This window comes from Triticum urartu, chromosome 5A (genome assembly GCF_056163025.1).
Source record: "Triticum urartu cultivar PI428250 chromosome 5A, HENAU_Tu73, whole genome shotgun sequence".
NCBI lineage: Eukaryota > Viridiplantae > Streptophyta > Magnoliopsida > Poales > Poaceae > Triticum > Triticum urartu.
In genome coordinates, this window is record NC_141877.1 from 97,509,417 (window position 1) to 97,530,776 (window position 21,360).

The 21,360-nt window shown below is 47.4% G+C and overlaps 1 protein-coding gene across 1 annotated transcript; it reads left to right on the top strand.

Moving 5' to 3' along the window:
* Positions 1 to 16,346: 16,346 nt before the first annotated feature.
* Positions 16,347 to 16,766, top strand: LOC147970454 (ethylene-responsive transcription factor 13-like). Its single transcript, XM_087523442.1, has one exon. It carries the CDS (start codon positions 16,347 to 16,349, stop codon positions 16,764 to 16,766), a length of 420 nt encoding a protein of 139 aa, XP_087379568.1.
* Positions 16,767 to 21,360: the final 4,594 nt, after the last annotated feature.

Consider the following 21,360-nt stretch of genomic DNA (forward strand, 5'->3'; position numbering starts at 1 on the left):
AGTCCACCTCTTTTAAACCAGCGGACGAAATAGTTAAATTCCAGGTCCACCCAACGGACCCTACAAAAACAGCATCCATCGGGGCACAGCTGAACCCCACAACAGACGCTGCACTACGGGAGTTCTTACGCGAGAATTGGGACATCTTCGCCTGGCATACTTCAGATATGCCAGGCATCCCACGCAGGCTGGCCGAGCATATCCTAAACATTCTAAAGGAATACAAGCCGGTCAAGCAAACTCTTCCATGTTTCTCCGAACCCAAGCGACAAGCCACGGGAGAAGAACTACCCAAGTTACTCGAGGCCAGATTCATTAGAGAAATAAAACATCCGGACTGGCTAGCAAACCTGGTGATGGTACCAAAGAAGGACAAATCCTGGTGCCTATGTGTCGATTTTAAGGACCTTAACAAGGCTTGTCCCAAGGATCCCTTCTCCCTCCCCCGGATCGATCAAATTATCGATGCTACCGCGGGACACGACTCGTTGTGTTTCCTCGACGCATACTCCGGATACCATCAAATCAAGATGGCGGAGCCCGATCAAGCCGCAATGGCATTCATTACTCCATATGGCCCCTTCTGCTTCAAACCATGCCTTTCGGGCTCAAAAACGCCTGTGCGACCTATCAACGCATGATTCAGACATGCCTGGAAGCACAAATCGGCAAAACAGTGGAAGCATACGTAGACAATGTGGTAATTAAAACCAGACACGTCGAATCTTTGATAGACGACTTGAGGCTCACGTTCGACAATCTCCGAACATATGACATTAAGCTTAATCCGGAAAAATCCGTTTTCGGTGTACCCGTCGGAAACCTCTTGGGCTTCATCGTTTCCAACAGAGGAATTGAAGCGAATCCGGATAAAATCCAAGCTCTGTCACAGTTGGCTATACCAACAAACCTCAAGCAAATCCAGAAATTAACTGGATGCGTGGCTGTCTTAAGCCGCTTTATCTCCCGATTGGGAGAAAAGGCATTACCTCTTTATCGCCTTCTTCGGCACACCGAACACTTCGAGTGGACGGATGCAGCTACGGCTGGATTGGAAGAAATAAAAGCTGCCTTGGCCAGCAACCAATCTTGGCCGCGCCAAATATCGGCGAACCAATGCTGTTATATATAGCGGCAACACACCAGGTTGTAAGCGCAGTGCTCATCATCGAACGAGAAACGGTCGGACATAAGTTCCCGCTTCGAAAGCCGGTATACTACGAATCTACTGTCCTCACTCCATGCAAATCCCGATACCCACATTATCAAAAGATAGCATACGCGGTCTTCATGGCATCCCGAAAACTACGACACTACTTTCAAGAGTGTTCAATTACGGTGGCCTCCGAGGTTCCACTCAACGACATTATAAAAAACCGCGATGCCACGGGCCGGATTGCTAAATGGGCTATTCAGCTCCTCCCGTTCGACATATCATACAAACCATGGTGAGCCATTAAGTCACAAGTACTGGCCGATTTCGTCACCGAATGGACAGAAGCCGAACTCCCTAAAGAATACGGCCCGTACTCCAATTGGATCATGCACTTCGACGTCTCTAAAATGCTGGCGGGTCTGGGAGCAGGCGTCGTCTTGACATCCCCAACCGGAGATACAGTCCAATACATACTCCAAATATTATACACAGACTCCAACAATGCAGCCGAATATGAGGCCCTGTTGCATGGTCTCCGGATGGCAGTCTCCTTGGGCATTCAACACCTAGAAGTGCATGGGGATTCGAACCTCACAATATCTCAAATAAATGGAGATTTTGATGCTAAGGACCCAAAAATGGCGGCTTCTCGCAATGCCGTCCTCAAAATGTCAGCTCGATTCGAGGGGCTCGAATTCCACCGTGTGGTCCGAGAAAACAATCAAGCGGCGGATATCCTCGCCCGAATCGGCGCTAAGCGCGACCCTGTCCCACCTAATAATTTCTTCGAAAGGCTGTTTAAGCCATCTGTGCTGTGGGAAGGGGAGACCGGCAACAATAGTCTGGATCCAGCCATAGCACCAGACCCCGAACACTCTGATGTAATCGGAGGCTCCGCCACCGAGATTATGGCTGTCATCGCCCCGTGGACATAACCCTTCTTGGCTTACCTAAATAGGCAAGAACTCCCTGATGACCAAAACGAGGCACGTTGCATTGTGCGGCGGTCTAAAGCCTACAAGGTCCATGAGGGAGAGCTTTATAAGAAAAGCGCTACCTGAGTACTGCAAAGGTGCATCTCCGAGGAGGAAGGACGGCAACTTTTGGCAGAAATTCATGCTGGACTCGGCGGCCATCACACCGCAGCTCGGGCCCTTGTAAGTAAGGCCTTCCGTACAGGTTTCTACTGGCCGACAGCTCGAGCAGACGCACAGGACCTCGTTCAACATTGCGTCGGTTGCCATCTCTTTGCAAACCAAAGCCATATGCCACCTAACGCCCTCCAAACAATCCCCATTACTTGGCCCTTCGCGGTCTGGGGGCTTGATATGGTCGGACCCCTCAAAGGAAGAAGCCATATGAAAAAGTACCTATTGGTCATGGTGGATAAATTCACCAAATGGATAGAGGACAAACCAGTTAAAACGGCCAAATCCAGACTAGTGATAGATTTCATATCCGGGGTTGTACACGGCTACGGTGTCCCCCACAGTATCATCACCGATAACGGCTCGAACTTTACAGCCGATGAGGTAAAAACTTGGTGCGGCAACATGGGCATTAAGCTCGATTATGCATCCATCTATCACCCTCAAACTAATGGTCAAGTCGAACGAGAAAATGGTCTTATAATGAGCGGCATTAAATCCAGACTAGTGCGGTCCTTGAAGGAATCAGATACGCACTGGGTCGAGGAGCTCGACTCTGTACTATGGGGGCTGCGGACCACGCCAAATCGCACTACCGGATACACACCTTTCTTTATGGTGTATGGCACAGAGGCGGTACTGCCCTGCGACATCATTCATGACTCACCTCGCGTGCGCATGTACGAAGAAAAAGAAGCCGAGTTAGATCGGCAAGATAGTTTGGACGCCCTAGAGGAGGAGCGTGACGTGGCAAAAGCCCGATCCGCATTCTATCAACAACAGGCTTGACGATATCAGAGCAAAGAAGTATGGGCCAAAACTTATAATGTTGGCGAACTCATTCTATGCCTACCAGAGAAGAAAAAAGACAAGCTCAAACCCAAATGGGAAGGTCCCTTTGTTATTGACAAAGTTCTGACCGGCGGAGCGTACCGTCTGCGGGGTGCATCAGATAATCGACTCGAGCCAAACCCATGGAATGCGGCCAGACTCCGAAGGTTCTACGCCTAGCGCCGGACTCTGTGTTCGTCTCCTTACCTCCGTCAATTTATATATATATATATATATATATTTGTTATCTATATTTTTCTGTCTTTCTTCCTTTTCTTCGCGGCCTTCAAAGGTTAAAATGTGTCGTGACTGCATAATTTGTACGCGCTAAGCGCGCTCATTATACCTGGGGGCTTCTTATACAGAAGCTTAATATAATTATGATCCGGGCTCTATGCCTGCCGCACATGTGTTATTTTTACACATGCACCTTTTCTTTGCCATTATATGCATCGATATGACTTAAGTTTTGGCCAAGCTGGGTTGCCTGGCTCCTGTGTTTATGCCCTACGTTCCCGTTAATTCAGCTAGGGCATAAGGGGAGCACCTCTGCGATTGTTACTGCCGGGTCAGCCGGACGTGTACCTCAGACTAGGTGAAGCCGAAAGCTAGCGTTCTTAAGGGAATATTCGGTCGGCGAACAAAGGATGACTTTTTTTACTTATTAGAATACATACCCCCAGATGTTTATATCCTGCGTCTCTTGTCGCAGTTCGGACATGCACATTAATGCATGCGTACCCAGGGAAAGGAACCCTTAACGGAACTATTCTCCCTGGAAGATGTTCCTTACTATCCATGTAATATAACATAACTAGTTGGGTACTTGTCTGTTCAAGCACTTAGGACCCCTATGCCTGGTTTCCACGCATACCCCGGTTTTTACATAATTGAGTGGGTATTCAGATACACTCCGGACTGTCGGGTCCAGAGGTCGAAGCGAAAAGGTCCGCCATGACAAATGATTTACAATCCGGCTAGGGACAATATATGTCACTCAAAGTACACAGTCACTTAGACTGACTAAATTCTTCTTCTATACCATCCAACAGGCTATCTAGCCTACAATCCTGTTGGGAATACTTTGCGGCTAATTTCACCTGGTCATACACCAAGCTGGTCGGGATCTCTTTCCCGTCAGGCCCTACAGGTCCAACCTCGGCCATATGGTTCGGGTCAGCCTTGGTATATCGAGTCTTCACCATGGCCCAGGCTTCCCTCGCACCTTGTCGACAGGCAGATATCTTCCATAATCGGAAGCGCCATCGTGCTCCCTTGAGTATCTCTACAAGCTCCCCCATGCCTCCTGGCAGGGAGGCGGATGGCCACAAGACCTGGGCAAGGTCCGGCATCACCTGCCGAACTTGTTCGTGCAGTTGTGAGAGCTCTGGCAGAAGATCTCCCGCAGACTCGGGCATCTCCTCTCCAGGACGGCCCGTCAGCATACCTATAGATATAGCTTTGTTAGCTAGTTTCTTCGACAAACTCTATAGAAGTTCGCTCAAGCACTTACTGAAAATGTCGCGTCGAAGCCTTTTATTATCCTTTACGGAGTCAGCCAGCTGGGCCCGAACATCTTTCAGTCCAAAATCCAGCCAGGTATTGGCATCTTGGAGATCGTTTTTCTCCCGCCTTACTTGTGTAAGCACGCGCTCGCCAGCCTTCAGCTATCGTTGAGCATGTTGCTCCTCTGGATTCACTCCGGGATCATCTGCAGAAACTATTGATTAGATTAGCATGCAAGCCAAATATTAACTGATACATCTCGTTCTTTTCGATAGAACAAGTGTTACCAGATGGGGCCTTCTGGGACTCCTCCATTTTGGCAACTGCAGCCCGTAGCTGGGCTTTACACTCCTCCAGCTCTTGAGACAACTGGGTATTCTTCTTAGTAAGAATCTATGCAAATAATGATCCTTAAATCAGTTGTGCCAACTGTTTGAAGTCTCAGGGGCTACTGGTATATATATATATAATTATCAGATTTTCTTACCCGTATATCCTTTACATACTGGTCCGTGGCTCTGGCAAGACCACTTTGAGCAGCTCGGATGTACGCATCCCCTGAGTTGAAGGCATCAAACGCCTCTTCAGAAAAACCGGGGTCGCGGAGTACAGACCGGTGACACCTGTGCTTCATGCCACTCTCCACTTCGGAATTTGTGGCGGACAGCCTATCTGCATCCTCGGTAGGGGGAATATCCGGCGGTGTCCCCATGTTAGCATCTGCCTCCAAGTCCGGCTCTGGAGCCCGGCTGGTGGAGGCATGGCTGGCAGGCTCTCCGGATATGGTCCGGCGAGCGTTTTTCCTGGTTTTAACCACGGATGTTATTATATTTTAAAGACAATAACCACGGAGCAGGGTTCTTTTTCATACCTCTGAGACGGCATCTCAGTCCTGAACGCCTTCCTTTTAAGCCTACCCGGTTTCGGTGCCCCTTGTTGGTGAGTCACTGCGGGTTCGGCATGGCATCTCGAGGGCCTCCCCTGCAAGACACCATACGTGTGCGGTGGGTGAAGTGCGAAAAAGGGGATCCTTCTCGGAAGTTGGGACTCCGGTTTTACTTACATGTGATGCAGGGAGCAGTCCAGGATAATCAGCGGAGATGGCCACCAAGGCACCATCGCTGCTTAACTGATAAAACATCCTGTCGATGAGCTCCACGAATATGTCCGGATCTTCTTCGAGTCCAGGATCAAGGGCCTGATCAGGGTCCTCTAGTTGTGGAGACGGGTTGTGAATCTCCCTCACAGCTTTTCGTAGTTCCTGTTATGAAATAGCAAGGTAAAAATTTATGACAAAGAAAGCGGGAAGGTTTGGAGTAAAAAGCGGCAGCTCACCCAGTTTGGGGGGCTGTACATGGAGAATCCATCCCATGGCTTATTACGGATGAACTCGTCTTCCTCTCCCTTATATAAATCAGACAGTATTTTCGCCAAAGCGGCGGCGGAGTCCGGACCTTTACGGCCGCAGCGGGTGGCATCGTCTTCTCCATTGAAGTGCCACATGGGTTGTCCCCGATATTGAAGTGGCTGCACCCCCCGCATTATACATATTGACATAACCTCGATTATTGTCAGTCCTGATTCATCCAGTGTCTTTATCCGGCTCATCAGGTAGAGGACCTCTCTGTTATCTTCCTCCTGGGGGCTCCGAGGGTGCCAGCTACGGCGTTTCTTCAAAGGGGCGTTGTTGAACTCAGGAAGGCCCATCCGAATAGGTTCCGGGAGGGGAACGTCCTCCATATAAAACCACTCCGAAGGCCAGTCTTCAGATGTCTTCTTCGGAGTACCGGACAGGTATCCGGTCCCGGCGATGCGCCATATTTTGGCTCCGCCCACTTGAAATATTGACCCCTTCTATGTACGGGGCATGAGGCAGAATAGCCTCTGCCATAGCTCGAAATGAGCTTCGCAGCCCAGAAACAGCTCGCAAAGGGCAACGTAGCCTGTGATGTGTAATATGGAGGCGGGAGTAAAATTATGCAGCTGGAGGCCATAGAACTCCAGGAGCCCGTGGAGGAATGGATGGATCGGAAATCCGAGTCCCCTCAATAAATAAGGGACGAGGCATATCCGCTCCCCCGTGGATGGGTTGGGAAAGCTTTCCGCTTGCTCCCTGCCATTATAAGTGGCTAGTCCGGCTCGGACAGGGACCATGTACGCAGGAGGGAGAAACCCCTGGGTCTGCAACTCTACTAGTTGGCTATGGGGAAGAGAACACTTCTCCCAACTACCTGGCTTAGGGCTAGGGGGCAAGAGGAGGAGCTGCGGTGGCCGGCCATGATGGGATGGATTTTTCCGGGCGTGCTCCGATGGATACTCGCTGTGGGAAGGTGGTGTGATCTAGATCTGAAGATCCCCGACTGTTTAAATAGACAATTCACCTACCTGGTTAGGGTGGTAAATGTAAAAACACCCCGACCTCTCGCATTTTCTCGACACGTGGAAGATAGCCATTATTAAGGCACAGAAGTCGAGGAGTGCAACATTAATGGGAGGCTGGACACAACTCATTACGACAGGTACTCAGGATTTGGAGGAGAACCCGCCTTGCAATGCCGAAGACAATCTGCGCGCCGGACTCATCGTCATTGAAGCCTGGTTCAGGGGTTACTGAGGGAGTCCTGGATTAGGGGGTATCCGGACAGCCGGATTATATCCTTTTGCCGGACTGTTGGACTATGAAGATACAAGATTGAAGACTTCGTCCCGTGTCCGGATAGGACTCTACTTGGCGTGGAAGGCAAGCTAGGAAATACAGATATGTATATCTCCTCCTTTGTAACCGACCTTGTGTAACCCTAGCCCCCTCCGGTGTCTATATAAACCGGAGGGTTCTAGTCCATAGGACAACATACAATCATACCATAGGCTAGCTTCTAGGGTTTAGCCTCTGATCTCGTGGTAGATCAACTCTTGTAATACTCATATCATCAAGATCAATCAAGCAGGAAGTAGGGTATTACCTCCATCGCGAGGGCCCGAACCTGGGTAAACATTGTGTCCCCCGCTTCATGTTACCATCCGCCTTAGACGCACAGTTCGGGACCCCCTACCCGAGATCCGCTGGTTTTGACACCGACACCAACCACTCCCAATAATAAGTGGCCTGGTAAAATAAATGGACAAGCAACCATCACATCCCTCCGTCTTTTTTGCATTTCATCTCTCTCCATTTACTTTCTCCATTTCATCTCGCACACTCGATCCCTAGCTACTACTCTTAGTATCCCCAGCTACTACTCCTAGGGCCAGTTCTTTTGACGGCTTCAAAAATAAGCCGTCTCTTCCCCAGCTTTTCCCATAAGACTAGTCACAGTGGAGAGTAACATTAAGGCGCCTCACTCATTTATTTGGGCTTCACAACTTGTTAGGCAAAAAATTCGATATAGGGTGTAGGAAGCGGTTTGGGGATTTGCATGCCTTTCTGACCAGTGAGATACTCCGTACAAAGTACGACAGAGAAATAACCACAGAGAAGGAGGCTAAAGGTAAACAATCAAACGAGCATTTTTGCATTGAATCGTTTCACAGGCTTGACTAGTGTTGTTTTTCTACTTTTGCAAAAACCGCATCGTAATGTTAAAACATGCATTTGCACGTACATAAGTAATAGTAGTACTCCCTCCGTCTAGGTGTATAAAGTCTTCCCTTCTTCTTGGTCACGGTGCACAACCAAAGATGACTTATTCACCTGGACGGAGGGAGTAGCACAGTCTGCAAGCATATATAGAGAGAGACGTGTAGTGCGATCGTATATAGTAAAGTTTGTGCTATATGCACCTACTTACAAAATGCGTACGGATACACAAGGTTTCCAAAATTTCCCTCTTACATACTTAATTAAGGACGCTAATAATTCCCGAACGTTTAGGATTTATCATTTGCGCCCCAAAACTAATGAGATCACCTTACAAAACTAAATTATTCTCCTACTAAAAGCCATGGCGCTCGCAGGAGCGCTTGCGGCACGCCACGAGTGCCCTGGTGCGCGGTCGTTTCCCAGCGCACCGACACAACGCCTCTTCCTCAGCCTCAAAACTCGCGATCGGTGCTGATTGGCGGCTTGCTGGAGGGCGAGCGTGATCTCACCGGTGTGGTGATCCGGCGCCAACAAGTACTCCTCCTTGCTGGAAGCGTGCACCTGGTCCATGTACATCCAAGCGTAGATGAGGCGCTTGAGCCCGACTGCACTCAGGGCTTTGGCATGGGTGTCCTCCACCACCCTCACGGCCCTTGCACGAGCCTTCTGCCAAAGAGCCAATTGCCTGACTCTCTCGGATGCGGCATAGACCTGCCAGGAAGCTTGCCCCACAGCGCGCTTCTCTTCCTCGGCCTTCTTCTCCGCCTCTATTTTGGTTTTCTCTGCCGGTGGAAAAGCCTCCCACATGGTGACATCCATTTCTTTCCAAAGCTCCTCAAGGCTGGGGGGCTCGACGGGCGGCGCGGCATTCTCCTCGTAGTGGGGAGCCGACGCGAACTCCGACGCGCGTGCTGGCGAGATTGGGAACGCCAACGCGTCCACCTCGACGCGTTGCGGCGAGGAGTGGAACGCCGACGCGTCCTCCTCGACTAGTGGCGGCGAGGAACGGAACAGCGACGTGTGACCATCCAGGCGGTGCAGCGAGGGGCGCCTAGGGCTTGGGAGGGGTGATGCCATGATGGTCGACATGAGAGGGAGGGGGAGGAGATAGCGATGAACGTGAGCGTTCTTCCGAATGTCGTGGGAGGCGCAATATTTATAGTGAGCAATGGCACACCTATGTAAGATATGGACTGAGCTGCACTGACTTAACTGCAGGTCCAGTTGCATCACTGACATGTGGGCCAGACCCTTGTTGGGCCCATATGTCAGTGACCCAATGCACAAGCAGTTAAGTAACTAAAGCAATGTCCCAAAAGATATGTTGTGTGATTAACATAATAGCTACTCCCGTCACATGCTCAGATTTGAAGGTGCATTAATTCATTGCATGCGAGGATTATGAGAAACTTGACCAATGCATGTACTTCATGCATGCATGCATTGCAATTAATGCATTGGCAAACACAATTCTTTGAGAAAAACAAGCGCATTAATTGAGTGCTTTTACAAACCATGAAACGTATTCCACCACTCATCATCTACCTTGGTTGGTGAGAGTTTTGAATTGAGCCTTATAAATTGGAAAGGAGGTAGTATGTGGGAATATTTGTTGGAGTAAATTACGAGGGAGGGAAGGGGTGGAAATATTGCTAGTCACAACGGATTGGACGAGCGTGGGGGAGGAGAGTCATGCATGCAGATTTTTCCACACGGGGTAGAGTGGTGGGACCGCTGGAGGGATAAGGAGAGTCTGGCAGGCATATTGTTTCCACACATGGAGAGGAAAAGATTTGGAGACGAACGGGCTTCCTGTAGGTATGGGGAACAGTGCATAATAAGTATCATCTTGCATGCCGAGCTAGGTATAGTCTCAAGTCATTAAAAACATACACGCCCCACACATGTTCATATTTCAAGGTGCACTAAATTATTGCATGCGATGATTAAGGTTGGCCATAATGGTGGTATCTTAGCTGGTATCATGCACACGAGAAAAGCAAACATGCTGATGTGGCAAAGAATTAAACAAGAGAGGGGGGTTAGAGTAACTAGTGTTCATGCATGCATTGGTATACACATTTTTTTGTGAAGAACGACAGCATTAGTTGAGCACTTTTGCAGGCTACAAAAATTATTCCACCGCCTCTATCTTGCTAAGAGTAGGTGATTTTTTTTGAATCGAGCCCTTTAAACTAGAAGGGAGGTAGTAGTACTCTAATAGCTCTTGTTGTGATGACAAGATAGGACATGGCACACACCTGGATGGAGGAACTAGTAGTGTGCATTGTGCATTTAAGTTTTGTCTGAAGTCAATGTACCTCTACTTTGACCAAACTTATAGAAAAATGTATCAACATTCACAATGTCAAATCAATATTTTTATACTCATTATAAAACATAGTTCTTATACTGATTATAATCAGTATTGTAGATATTGATATTTTTAGTATAAATTTGGTCAAACACTTTGCAAACGGTTGACGGAAGTAAAAAGGACCAGAGAGAGTATCATGCATGCGGAGTAGGCAAAAAAATTGCTCATTTATAACTGGTCGAAGTCTCAAAGGGCGCGACCGCGCGAGGGAGGCGAAGGTCGTGGGAGGCGCGACGGTTTGGCGGAATTCAATGAAGTTACCCACGCGCCGGCATGGCGTGCAAACAGACAGAAGCTATACCGTTAGGCCTACGATATGGGTCTAGTAGACATGACATCTAGTGGGTCCCGCATAGTTCTTGAGAACTCTTTGGGGGCTTGCAGTCGTTTATCCACCGGGCAAGCCAACAACCCCATGCCATTCACACGCCCTACTCATCCCCGTCTTCTATTAGTACAGTACCTTACAACAGTTCGCCTCCAGTCATCCCGTCCTTTCACATTACACCAGTTTAACTTCTCCTAACCCTCCTCCAAAATCCATGGCCTCCCAAATCTCCATGGTCGCCGCTGAGTACCAGGTTAGAGCCATCACCGGCGATGAGTTCATCGTCATCTACACACGTGGATCCGCGGCGGTGAAAGCATGCCTTGCTCGCTTCCTACACATGTTCAACCGTTCAACGGATGAGTGGGTCGCTGGGCTAGATGTTGAGTACACCAGAGTCCTGCAAAGAGAGAAGATTCTAAAGGAGGCAGAGAAGAAGAAGCCCACCGTGATCCAGGTTTGTGTACATAACATGTGCTTGGTCTACCACATATGCCATGCCGACGTTGAGTGCCAAGATTTTAAGAACTTCCTCAAGGATGAAAGAGTGAAATTCGTTACTGTAGACTTTAGGAACGACAGGGATGTCCTAGGTCGGATAGGCCTCGTTGTAGGCCAGCCCTTCGATCTCTAGAAGGCAAGCCTGGTGCCCTCCTCTCAGCCTTCAATGCTGACCCTGGCAGCAGCCATGATTGATCCTTCGTACACTAAACTGAAGAAACCTCACCACGAGTTTCATCATGCATGGGAGTCGAAGACACTAGATGAAGATCACATCCTGAACGCAACAATGGATGCCTACCTTTGTTTAAATATCTACAAGGGTTGGATGAAGAAGCAGACCCCAGTGTCCGGTTCAAGAAAAGAAGCATCGGCGAAGAGGAAGAAGAGGGATGAGGACGAAGTCGAGGACGTGGACTCGGACTCCGAGTAGGTGGCAGTGTCGTCGCTCATGCTGGTTCTGCTGCATTGTCAAGTGGACTAGTTGCTTAGTTTATTTTCAAGGGTGTGTTGTGCTGAGGCCCTAGCAGAACTATGTTTATGTTCTTTCTCATTATTTGAACTCTTTAGTATGTACAGTAGTACTAGTACTATGTCTCCCTCTGTTCCTATATGTAGTGCGTATACATTTTTTAGAAAAAATTCGATTTATAGTGCGCATTGGCAGCCATCCTGTACTTTGGACCCAAATAGCCTTGCACAGCAACGCACATGTAGCCTCCTCGCTTGTTGCTTCTGCCGAACTGCAACAGCACATGTCCTGGGTAGGGGTATTTTGCATCCAAGCTGCAACCTCCAGCTCACGTGTTGGTATGTATGCCTATAACTATGCGCACTAGATATTGGAATGGAGGGAGTACTATTGTTCTTCTTGCAGTTGGTACTACTGCTCGTATCTTCGTGTTCCTACTGTACTAAATACGTTCATACTAGTAGCATAATTTGGGTCAGTCGATTTGTGAAAGAAGTTCGATGGAGCGAAGGAAGAAGATAGCAGAGAAGCTACCCCAGTATCTATATTAGGGTGGCAGGGTGCCCATGATCTATGTTATGAGTGTTGGGTGTGGAATGCAGTCCGCCCAAAAAATGGATCATGCTCGGGGTTAAACGGATGGCGGGGGTGGGGGGAGCATGACGGTGGCAGGCGGTTAGGCGTGTGGCGGGCTGAGAAGATGAACCGTGCATCAATTTCGGAGGTTGAAGAAGCCCTTCTAACCATCCATGTTGCATCAAACGGCTCACAAGAATTGACTGACCCAAATTGCTCCTTCAGATTGCAGGATCCACATGGCATTCAAGGTCTCGAAGGTAGATTCCATGTCCGCACCCAGTTTGCGGGCTCGACGCGTGCGCGACCGGCTTCCGCCGCGACAGCCACCATGCGCGCCTCCTCCACGCGGGCGGAGACGACAATGACACGCTAGTTCCTCCTCGCTGGCGTGCTGGAGCACGCGCTCGTCCTCCTCTCCGTATGCTGCGTGCATAGACGCGACTCCACCAGCTGCTAGCGTGCTTGTCAGCGTGGCGGCATCACGAGGACGGACTGCAAGCGACGTGAGTGGGCGAGCCTTCAGCTTCATGGCACAGGGATGGCGGCGACACGGCGGTGATGGACGAGAAATTGTTCGCCGGAGCAGGCGGGCGCTGGCATGCGCAATGGCAGTGGCGTCATATTGATGAGTGCGCGTATGGGAGCTTAGTTTAGTTTTATATAGGGTTGGTCAAACTTAAAAGCAAACCATACTAGTACACGTAAACATTATACTTAGGCAACACTTTTATTAGTTACCACAACCATGATACAGAATCATGTGCAAGCGTGTGAACCACAGCCGCGCGGTCGATCGAACGGTGCGTCACCGTGTCGCGCTCGAAGGACATCCACCAAACCTTTTTGTGTGTGTGAAAACAATCCCCGAATATTACTCAACTTTTTTCTTGGAAAAGTTCTTGACGCTACAATATTACCATATATTTGAATTTTGCTCTAGTTCGTGTTTATTTGGATTTGGACGTTTTAGGTGCGCCCTAGTTTTTTTTAATACTGATTTTGTGTGTGTGACTGAGAGAGAACGTGTGTATGTGTACATATGTGTGTTGTGGCGGAAGGGCAATGTAGAGATGGTGTGCGTGTGATAGAGACATAGAGAGGTGTGAATGTGCAAATGATCATGCATGAGTGAGACAGACAGATGCCGATACGTTGTGTATACATGAGAGAACGGTCTTCTATTTTACTTGTATGTGTGTGTGAGAGAGAGAGAGGAGCATCCGTAACACAACAACCATCTCTCTCGATTTGTCCATCCCTTGCACGATCGCATGTAACACATGCATCAACGCGCACATTTGACACCCTCACCCGGCCCCTGCCCACCTCAAGGCCCGCACATCGCTCTCTATCTCGCACGCACAATCTCTTTGTGAATACCCTGTTTAGCATGTAGCTTTCCGTCACACACACACACATTTCTCTCCTTAGGTTTGTTTTCTCTCAATATCTCACACACACACACACAGCACACACACACACCCTCCCCCGAGCACACAATTCATCCCTATCCAAGGTTATATGGCGACCACTCTCGCTTGTGCTTCTCTGCACCCCAGCATGCACAACACCTCAATCTTCAAAGAGGACATCGAGGAGATCGAAGACGGTGACCACATTGTGCTAGAAAATGCAGGGACATTTGGAAGCAGGATGGTGTGACGACGGCTGGCTGACTCCTCCCCCCCCCCCCTCTCTCGCACAAAATTACCAATCCTTCTCTCCCCCGCACAAATTTATCAATCCCTCAACCCACGAGATCCTTCCCCTCCCATCCATGTTTTTCCAGCTCTCTCATCAAACATGTTGTCTCTTCTCCTTCCACGTGTACAGAATTCAGATGCACACGCATCTCACGTATATTACATATCTCCATATTTCTCATAGACCTAACTTCTTCATCTTTCTCTCTCTCTCTCTCTGTTACGTTAGGTTTGTCTCCTACTCTCTCGTCCACATACATACAATCTTTCCCACCCTATCTGCTCCATCTTCGCAAGCTCTCTCTACACGTTTCATTCACACATTGGGATATGTTCAAAATGTTGCTTTTATAATGGTTGATGTAGAGTTATATTTGGTTTGTTGCATCCTACAGAGTAATAACTATGAAATGCATTTTGATTGTCATTTGACTGGGATTATGTGAGTTTGAGCATGTTGTGAAGTACTATAGACCTCGTATACATCTTGGAATTCGACAATGATTCTAACTATTGAATTGTATAGACCATTACATTCGAAGTCGGTAGCCTAATATATTTATTTCACAATTTCAACAAATGATTAATTCACTACATACTAAGAAAACAAATGTCTACACCCTCCGTTTTTATTTAAGTCCGCGTATTAGCATTGGTCAAAGTCAAGTTTTGTAAACTCTCAGAAAGTTTATAACAAAAAAAATTAACATATACAATAATAAATAAATACCATTAGATTCATTATTGAATGTACTTTCATATCATACATATCTGTTATGGTAACTATTTATATTTTTCTATAAACTTGGTCAAACTTTAGGAAGTTTGACTTCGGTCAAACCTAATATGTAGAGTTTACTAGTACTACTCGCTAGTTGCTTAGCCGAATCACCCAACACGCCACATGGGGAGTTCAGTGTCACAAAATTTTGAGGTCGGTGGGAAAATCTCCCGCGACCCTGATTCAAGCAGTGGGAAGTTACCATCATAGCCTTCGGAACAGGCCTACGGATGACGGTGGGTAGTGGGCTATTTTCGTAACTTCAGGTTCACCCTACCCTGCCAACCCTACCCCGGCACCCAGAGTAGTACACCTGAATACTCCCCATTTTCTATCCCCACCGCAAAATAGACTTCTCCACGGCACCGCAGCCTTCATGCTCCTCCCCTTCTACATCGGCGCACTCGTCCACCGCAGTGCATTTGCCTCATCGACGACCTTGTCCGCCGCACTGGAGCCGGTCCACCGTCGTCGTCGTACACGGAGCCTCTTCCCCGGCACCGTCTTCCACGGTCTCGGATTTGCTTCCCGAAAGCAGACGCCAAGCGCAGAAGCACCACTATCGTGGACAATGAACTGACTCCCGTTGCCGACCATGACTCACAGAGGCCGCCGTGACCATCGCTCTCCTCCTCGATTGGTAATGTGTGTATTGAATCACTTAGCAGTACAGGTGCAGTTCCAATTTTGTTCCTACCTACCCTTCAAGTTTCATGGGTGCTATTGTTCCCGTAAAAGTAATTGGTTATAGTCTCCATTGTCCAACAGAATATCAGCTTGTAATTGTGCGTCGCTCCTGTATCGCGTTGTGCTTGGGTAGTCTTTTCATCTGCAACCAGTAGTGTGGCAAATAATGGAAAGTTTTTTAGAACTAGCAAGATGCCCATGCATTGCACGCATCAAGATGCATTTGTATGAGTAGTTTATCTTGTGGGAGAAAAGGATGAACAAGGGAAGGCCTTATTTGCAAATCTGGAGAGGGGTGTGGGTATATTTTTGCAAAATTGCCATTATTTCCTTCCTATCTGTCAGATATAAATCGGACGGCCTATATTGCAAGATGGCAGGCACATCATCATCACCAACTCTATTTTTTATAAGAAAAGAAAAAAAGTAGAGAGTAGAGAAGTAGAGATAAATATTAAATATAAAATAAATATAATAGTAGAGAAGAGAGTAGAGTTAGTAGAGACGTCGGAAAGGATTGCGCGCGCGCAGGAAAAAGCGGCCGAGCGTGCGCTAGTTTTGGCGCGCGGCGTCCGGCGCGCTTTATAAAATCCAACGCCCTCCCACCGCTTTGTGCCTTGCCACTGCTCTCTCCCCGCTCTGTGCCTCTCCACCGCTCTCTCCTCGATCTTTCTCGCCTCGCCGCCGCCGCGCCACCATGCCGCCGCATCGCCGGGAAACTTGGGGATACCATGGCGTCCGCGTGCGCCCCTTCGGCGGCTTCTCCGCCGAGATCCGGTTCCACGGGATGCGCCTCGGCCTTGGAAATTTCTACACCGCCAACGAGGCCGCCCACGCGTACGACGCGGCGGCGTGGCGCCTCCGGTGGCCTCATAGAACATTGAACTTCCCCAGCATGCCGATGCGGGAGAGGGCACAGGAGCTCATGCCTCTGCCGTGGCTTATCACCGACGAGGATCGTCGCGACAACCGAAGGCGGGAGCACCGTCTCGGCATCGTCGAGATGGACGAGGAAGCCATGGCGCTGTGGCGCCAACGCTTCCCGCAAGACATCATCAACGAGCACGAGTTCTACACGCAAAGGACGGCGAAGAGGGATAAGAGGAGGGCAGAGTGAGCCGCCTATCGCGAGGACAAGCGTAGGCGAAAAGCGGACGCTCAATTCAACACGAGGTTAGGAGCAGCATCGCCTTGGGAATCTGACGATGATTGGTATCTTCACGCCTAGAGTCAGACGTCGGAGGAGGACATCACCGAGGAGGAGTCGGATGACGAGGAGTAGTTGAATAATCTATTTTTTTTATCTATCTATGCTGAGAACTATCCTCTACTCTCTAGTCTATACTCTCTATCTCTACTTCTCGATCTCAGCACTGTAAATGCTTTTTTAAAGAGCCATGCATTGCGATTCTTTTGGAGACACTCTAACATGGCAGACGAGTGCTTTAATGTTGCCCACAAGATGCGCGAGTATTACTAGTAGTATATTTTTCTTACCATGAGATTTTAAAACCACGAGTGCGAACATGCAGAGGAGCAATGAAGACCAAACATGGGATATTGGGGACATCTTCAAGGAGCGTGGCAAGTTAAAGAGGAGCTGCACCGAACCTGTAAAACGAGCTTTGGTAAGTAACACCCTTTCAATTACTTTTGTTTAGCCTCGTATTCTTCGATGTGTATATGTTGTAGTTTCTGTTTCTCTTAAGCCTCGTGTTCTTCGATGTGTAATAAGAAGAGTCTTAATCGTCCTAATGCTTTCTTTTTTAGCTTGATGTAGGAAGTGGGTGTTCTCACCTTGTAGTCTGTTTTTATTTTTATTTCCCTTTTGAATTCACTTCTCCCAGTTCTATTTATCTGGCTTCTACTAAATGGATCTGGGTTGCTAGTATTGATCTAAAAAAGAAGTAACTTCATGTTAGGATGCAGTTCCTGCGAGGAGGGAAGTATGGTCAACCTCGAGATCATGTTTCCAAAATGAGGCTGGATTACACACAAGGTGCCAATTCCCTAATGATGCTGGATTAGACACAAGGTGAAAATTCCCAGATGATGTTGGATTACACACAAGCCAGGTGGAGTCGTCAGCTGTTCGTGTCCTCGTGGCTCTAGTAAAGGCTGAAAGAAAGCGTGCAGCAGCCCTTGAGAATGTAGCTGAGTTCCTGAAGAAGCGAAAAGAACAATCAGATGCTCTCTTCACCCATGCCAAAGAAGAGATGGAAGAAGCCAAAATTAAGCTAGCAGAGGCAGATAAGGCTAGGCGTCTCCTGCTATCTAAAACTGTTGTCAATACAAAATTTCCTTCATAGTAGCTAGGTTCAAATGTTTATCCAGTCAGCATGCCTGTTGTGATGTCCGTGCATCTACTGATGTGGCACAAAATATATTTTTTCGGGTCATGTAATAACAGTAATTACTTTCCAAACAATAATAGACGAAGCATTGGACATGGTATAGTTCACGCGCAAGCCCAACATTCCAAGTTCTACTTCCACATCAAACTCATGTTCACAAATATCTGCACATTCATACATAATGTCCACAATCATGATTCACTTCAAAGCCAAAAAAATTGAGTAGAGTTATGAATAAAGAAAAACCTCTAGTTCCTGCTACCAGTGCAAGCACAACAAGTCAAGACCATGCGTAATTAATTATATTTTGGTCATTTTTGTGTTCTAAAATGCTGGTCGGCTCGTAGAAGGACGTGTTGCCAGCACACGCGTGGATCAATGAAGGCAGGAAGGGTAGTCTGAAGCCGGTTGCATGCGGCAAGGAGGCGTGTTCAGCCGGGCCTGCAGCGAGTGGGGCCCTCTTGGCCGGCGCGCCCGTTCAATGCCTGCGCTATGAGAGGTTGCGTCCGTGTTAGAGCAATCACTCCCTCCAGTCCTTTTTTGTTTGGGTATAACAAAATCTCGTTTTCCATTCACATTTTACAAGTAAAATTCGTGGACAAACTTTGACCCAAAATACGATGGGGACTAGTAAACCAGAACGGAGGTACTAGTTTTTTTAATCAAAGAAGGGTTTCCCCTTCCGATTTTCATTACTGAAAACCAACATCTAAATCTAAACCATAGTATTTGCCCTAGAACTACCAGGTTCAACATCTCGCAACATAAACCCATACAACCATACGCCAAGGAGGTACGTAGTACTATGAATTCCATTTTCGCTCCATACCAATCGTTCTAAAAACTACTTAGTACTTATAATGTGCCATTGAAAATCGGAACTCTTAACCCCGCTAAAAAATGATATTTTAAACGTGGCTACTCGATCTGTGGCAACTGGCGAGCCACCGCCTCCAAGTCGTTCACCTATGGTCCCGACCATCAACTCCTACTGATCAAATTATCACGCGAGCTAATTATTCCTACAAAGGTGTGCTCCACCATGTACCCGGTACCCGCGAATGCAGCAATCGCGCACCTAGGGTTTTAGGGTTTATTTGTTAATGTTGCCTTTACGTAACACTCATGTGTGCGAGACAGCGAGAGACCGACTACGTGTGTGCGCCTCTTCTCTTCATATATGTACTCCACCGTTTGTCAGGTGTCCAAAAAATTATAATAACTACTAGCAATGTGCCAATGCGTTGCCACACGATCAGAGTAGATTAATACATATTCACCGATTTTATAGAAAAAAGTCTAGTTTTGCAATATGTATATCACTAAAAATATGTTATATTTCACTCAAAATATATTCCTTTGGCAGTTTTGATGAGATAAGGGAGGAATGTTGTTGGTTTCAAGATTCGAGAAGTGGTATATGTCTAATTTCTACTCTTACTAGTAAGATGCCCGTGCGTTGCACGGAACATCAAGATCTTGTGGGAGAAAAGGATGGATGAGGGAAGGCCTTATCTGCAAATGTGGAGAAGAGTGCGGGTAAATTGCCATAGTTTCCTTCCTATCCGTCAGATATAAATCGGACGGCTTATATATTGTAGGATGGTAGGCCCACCATCATCACCAACTCTGTTTTTATCCCTACTCTTATAAAAAGCATAGTCGGTGATGATAGTGTGCCTGCCATCCTGCAATATAGGTCGTCCGATCTATATCTGACGGATAGGAAGAAAACTATGGCAATTTTGTAAAAAGATACCCACACCCCTCTCCACACTTGCAAATAAGGCCTTCTCTTGTTCATCCTTTTCTCCCACAAGATAAACTACTCATACAAATGCATCTTGATGTTCCATGCAACGCATGGGCATCTTGCTAGTTGTTGCAAAAAGCCCATGTGTGTGAGAGAGAGAGGGAGAGAGGAGGAGGACGGAGTTCATGTGTGACAAAGACACAAAGAGTGTGTGTGCGAGAGGTATTATCTTAAAATGAGGCGATAGTGTGTGTGCATGATCGGGAGGGCGTGTCTCAAGAAGGGAGGAAAAATCTACATAGATACAAGGAGCGGGAGAGAGACATGTGTGCGATAGTGGAAGCACGAGTGTGCGGGTGTATAAACCTATCTAGAGGCTAGTCGATAAATGTTTGTGAAAGAAATATGAGTCGGGGGTGCGAAAGCGAGAGTTTGAGTGTGTGAGAGAGAGACGGTAGTCGGGAAGGGGAGTGGAAGCAGGAGTTGTGTGTGTGAGAGAGACAAGGGGATTTTGTCTGATCGGTAAACAAATGAATAATGTCAGTCTGGGATGGAGACGAAAAGGAGACCGCAACAAATTTTTTGTCTATAGGAGAGAGAGTAATTTTAGTGGTATGATTCATATCTAGAGACATATAGGGTGTGTAAGAGAATCCCATAGAGAGAAAGACAAAGTGAAAGATGAGTGGAGATTGTGTGTGTGGCGGTGAAAAAGAAAGTTTAGGTACCTAGTGATACGAGAGAACGGTAGAGACGTGAGAGATAGTGAAAACCATGTAATGTATAATGATAGGGAGAGTGTGACACTTCTCAAGGGAGACGTCGAGAGACCATATTTGTGAGGAGAGGAGAAACATGAAGTGAGCGTGCGGGTGAGCTGGAGAAAAGAAAGTGATAGCTACATGAAGGAGCATGCATGCGAGAGAGAGATGGGCGTGAAAGGAGTGAACATAAAAAGGATTCAAATATTTTGAATTCGAGATGATGATACATGTAATCCATACTCGAACCAAAATTGATCTATCAAACATGTATACTCATATGAATTCATGCGCATCTATGTTAGTTAACATGTAGATATTACTGATCCATACATTTTAGTATAACATAATTTGGTTTAATTTTTTGAGTTCAACCTTATGATTTTGAGATCATTGTATTTGTAAATCATATTATACATATAAAGGAGCAGAATTCTTTGTTGTGCTTTTGAAAGTATATATAAAAATGATGTATATAGAATTTTATTTCAATCAAAAATGAATCCCGTCCGGAAAAAATAGAATACAAACGGGATTCGAATTGAGTTGGCACAGTAAACATGCACTCTGCAAAATTTGAACGAAGCGGGGAAAGTCGCAGTAACTGCCCGAAACCAAAATCTGCAAGATGGAAATTACTACTGCCTATCTCTGCCACGCAAAGCCTATCTGCTCAATTTATATAGGTTTCGATAGGGGTAGGTTTGTAATTTCACTCAAATGTGACATAACCGCCTCTCACCCGGATTCATACACAATGGGCGCCAAAACACAGTGTGTCCTCGGCCGAAATCGACTCCCTCCCCGATTCATACACGATGGGCGCCAAAAACAAACTCTCGT

Coding starts and splice junctions, on each gene's coding strand:
- LOC147970454 (XM_087523442.1), top strand. CDS start 16,347: ATGCCGCCGCATCGCCGGGAAACTTGGGGATACCATGGCGTCCGCGTG.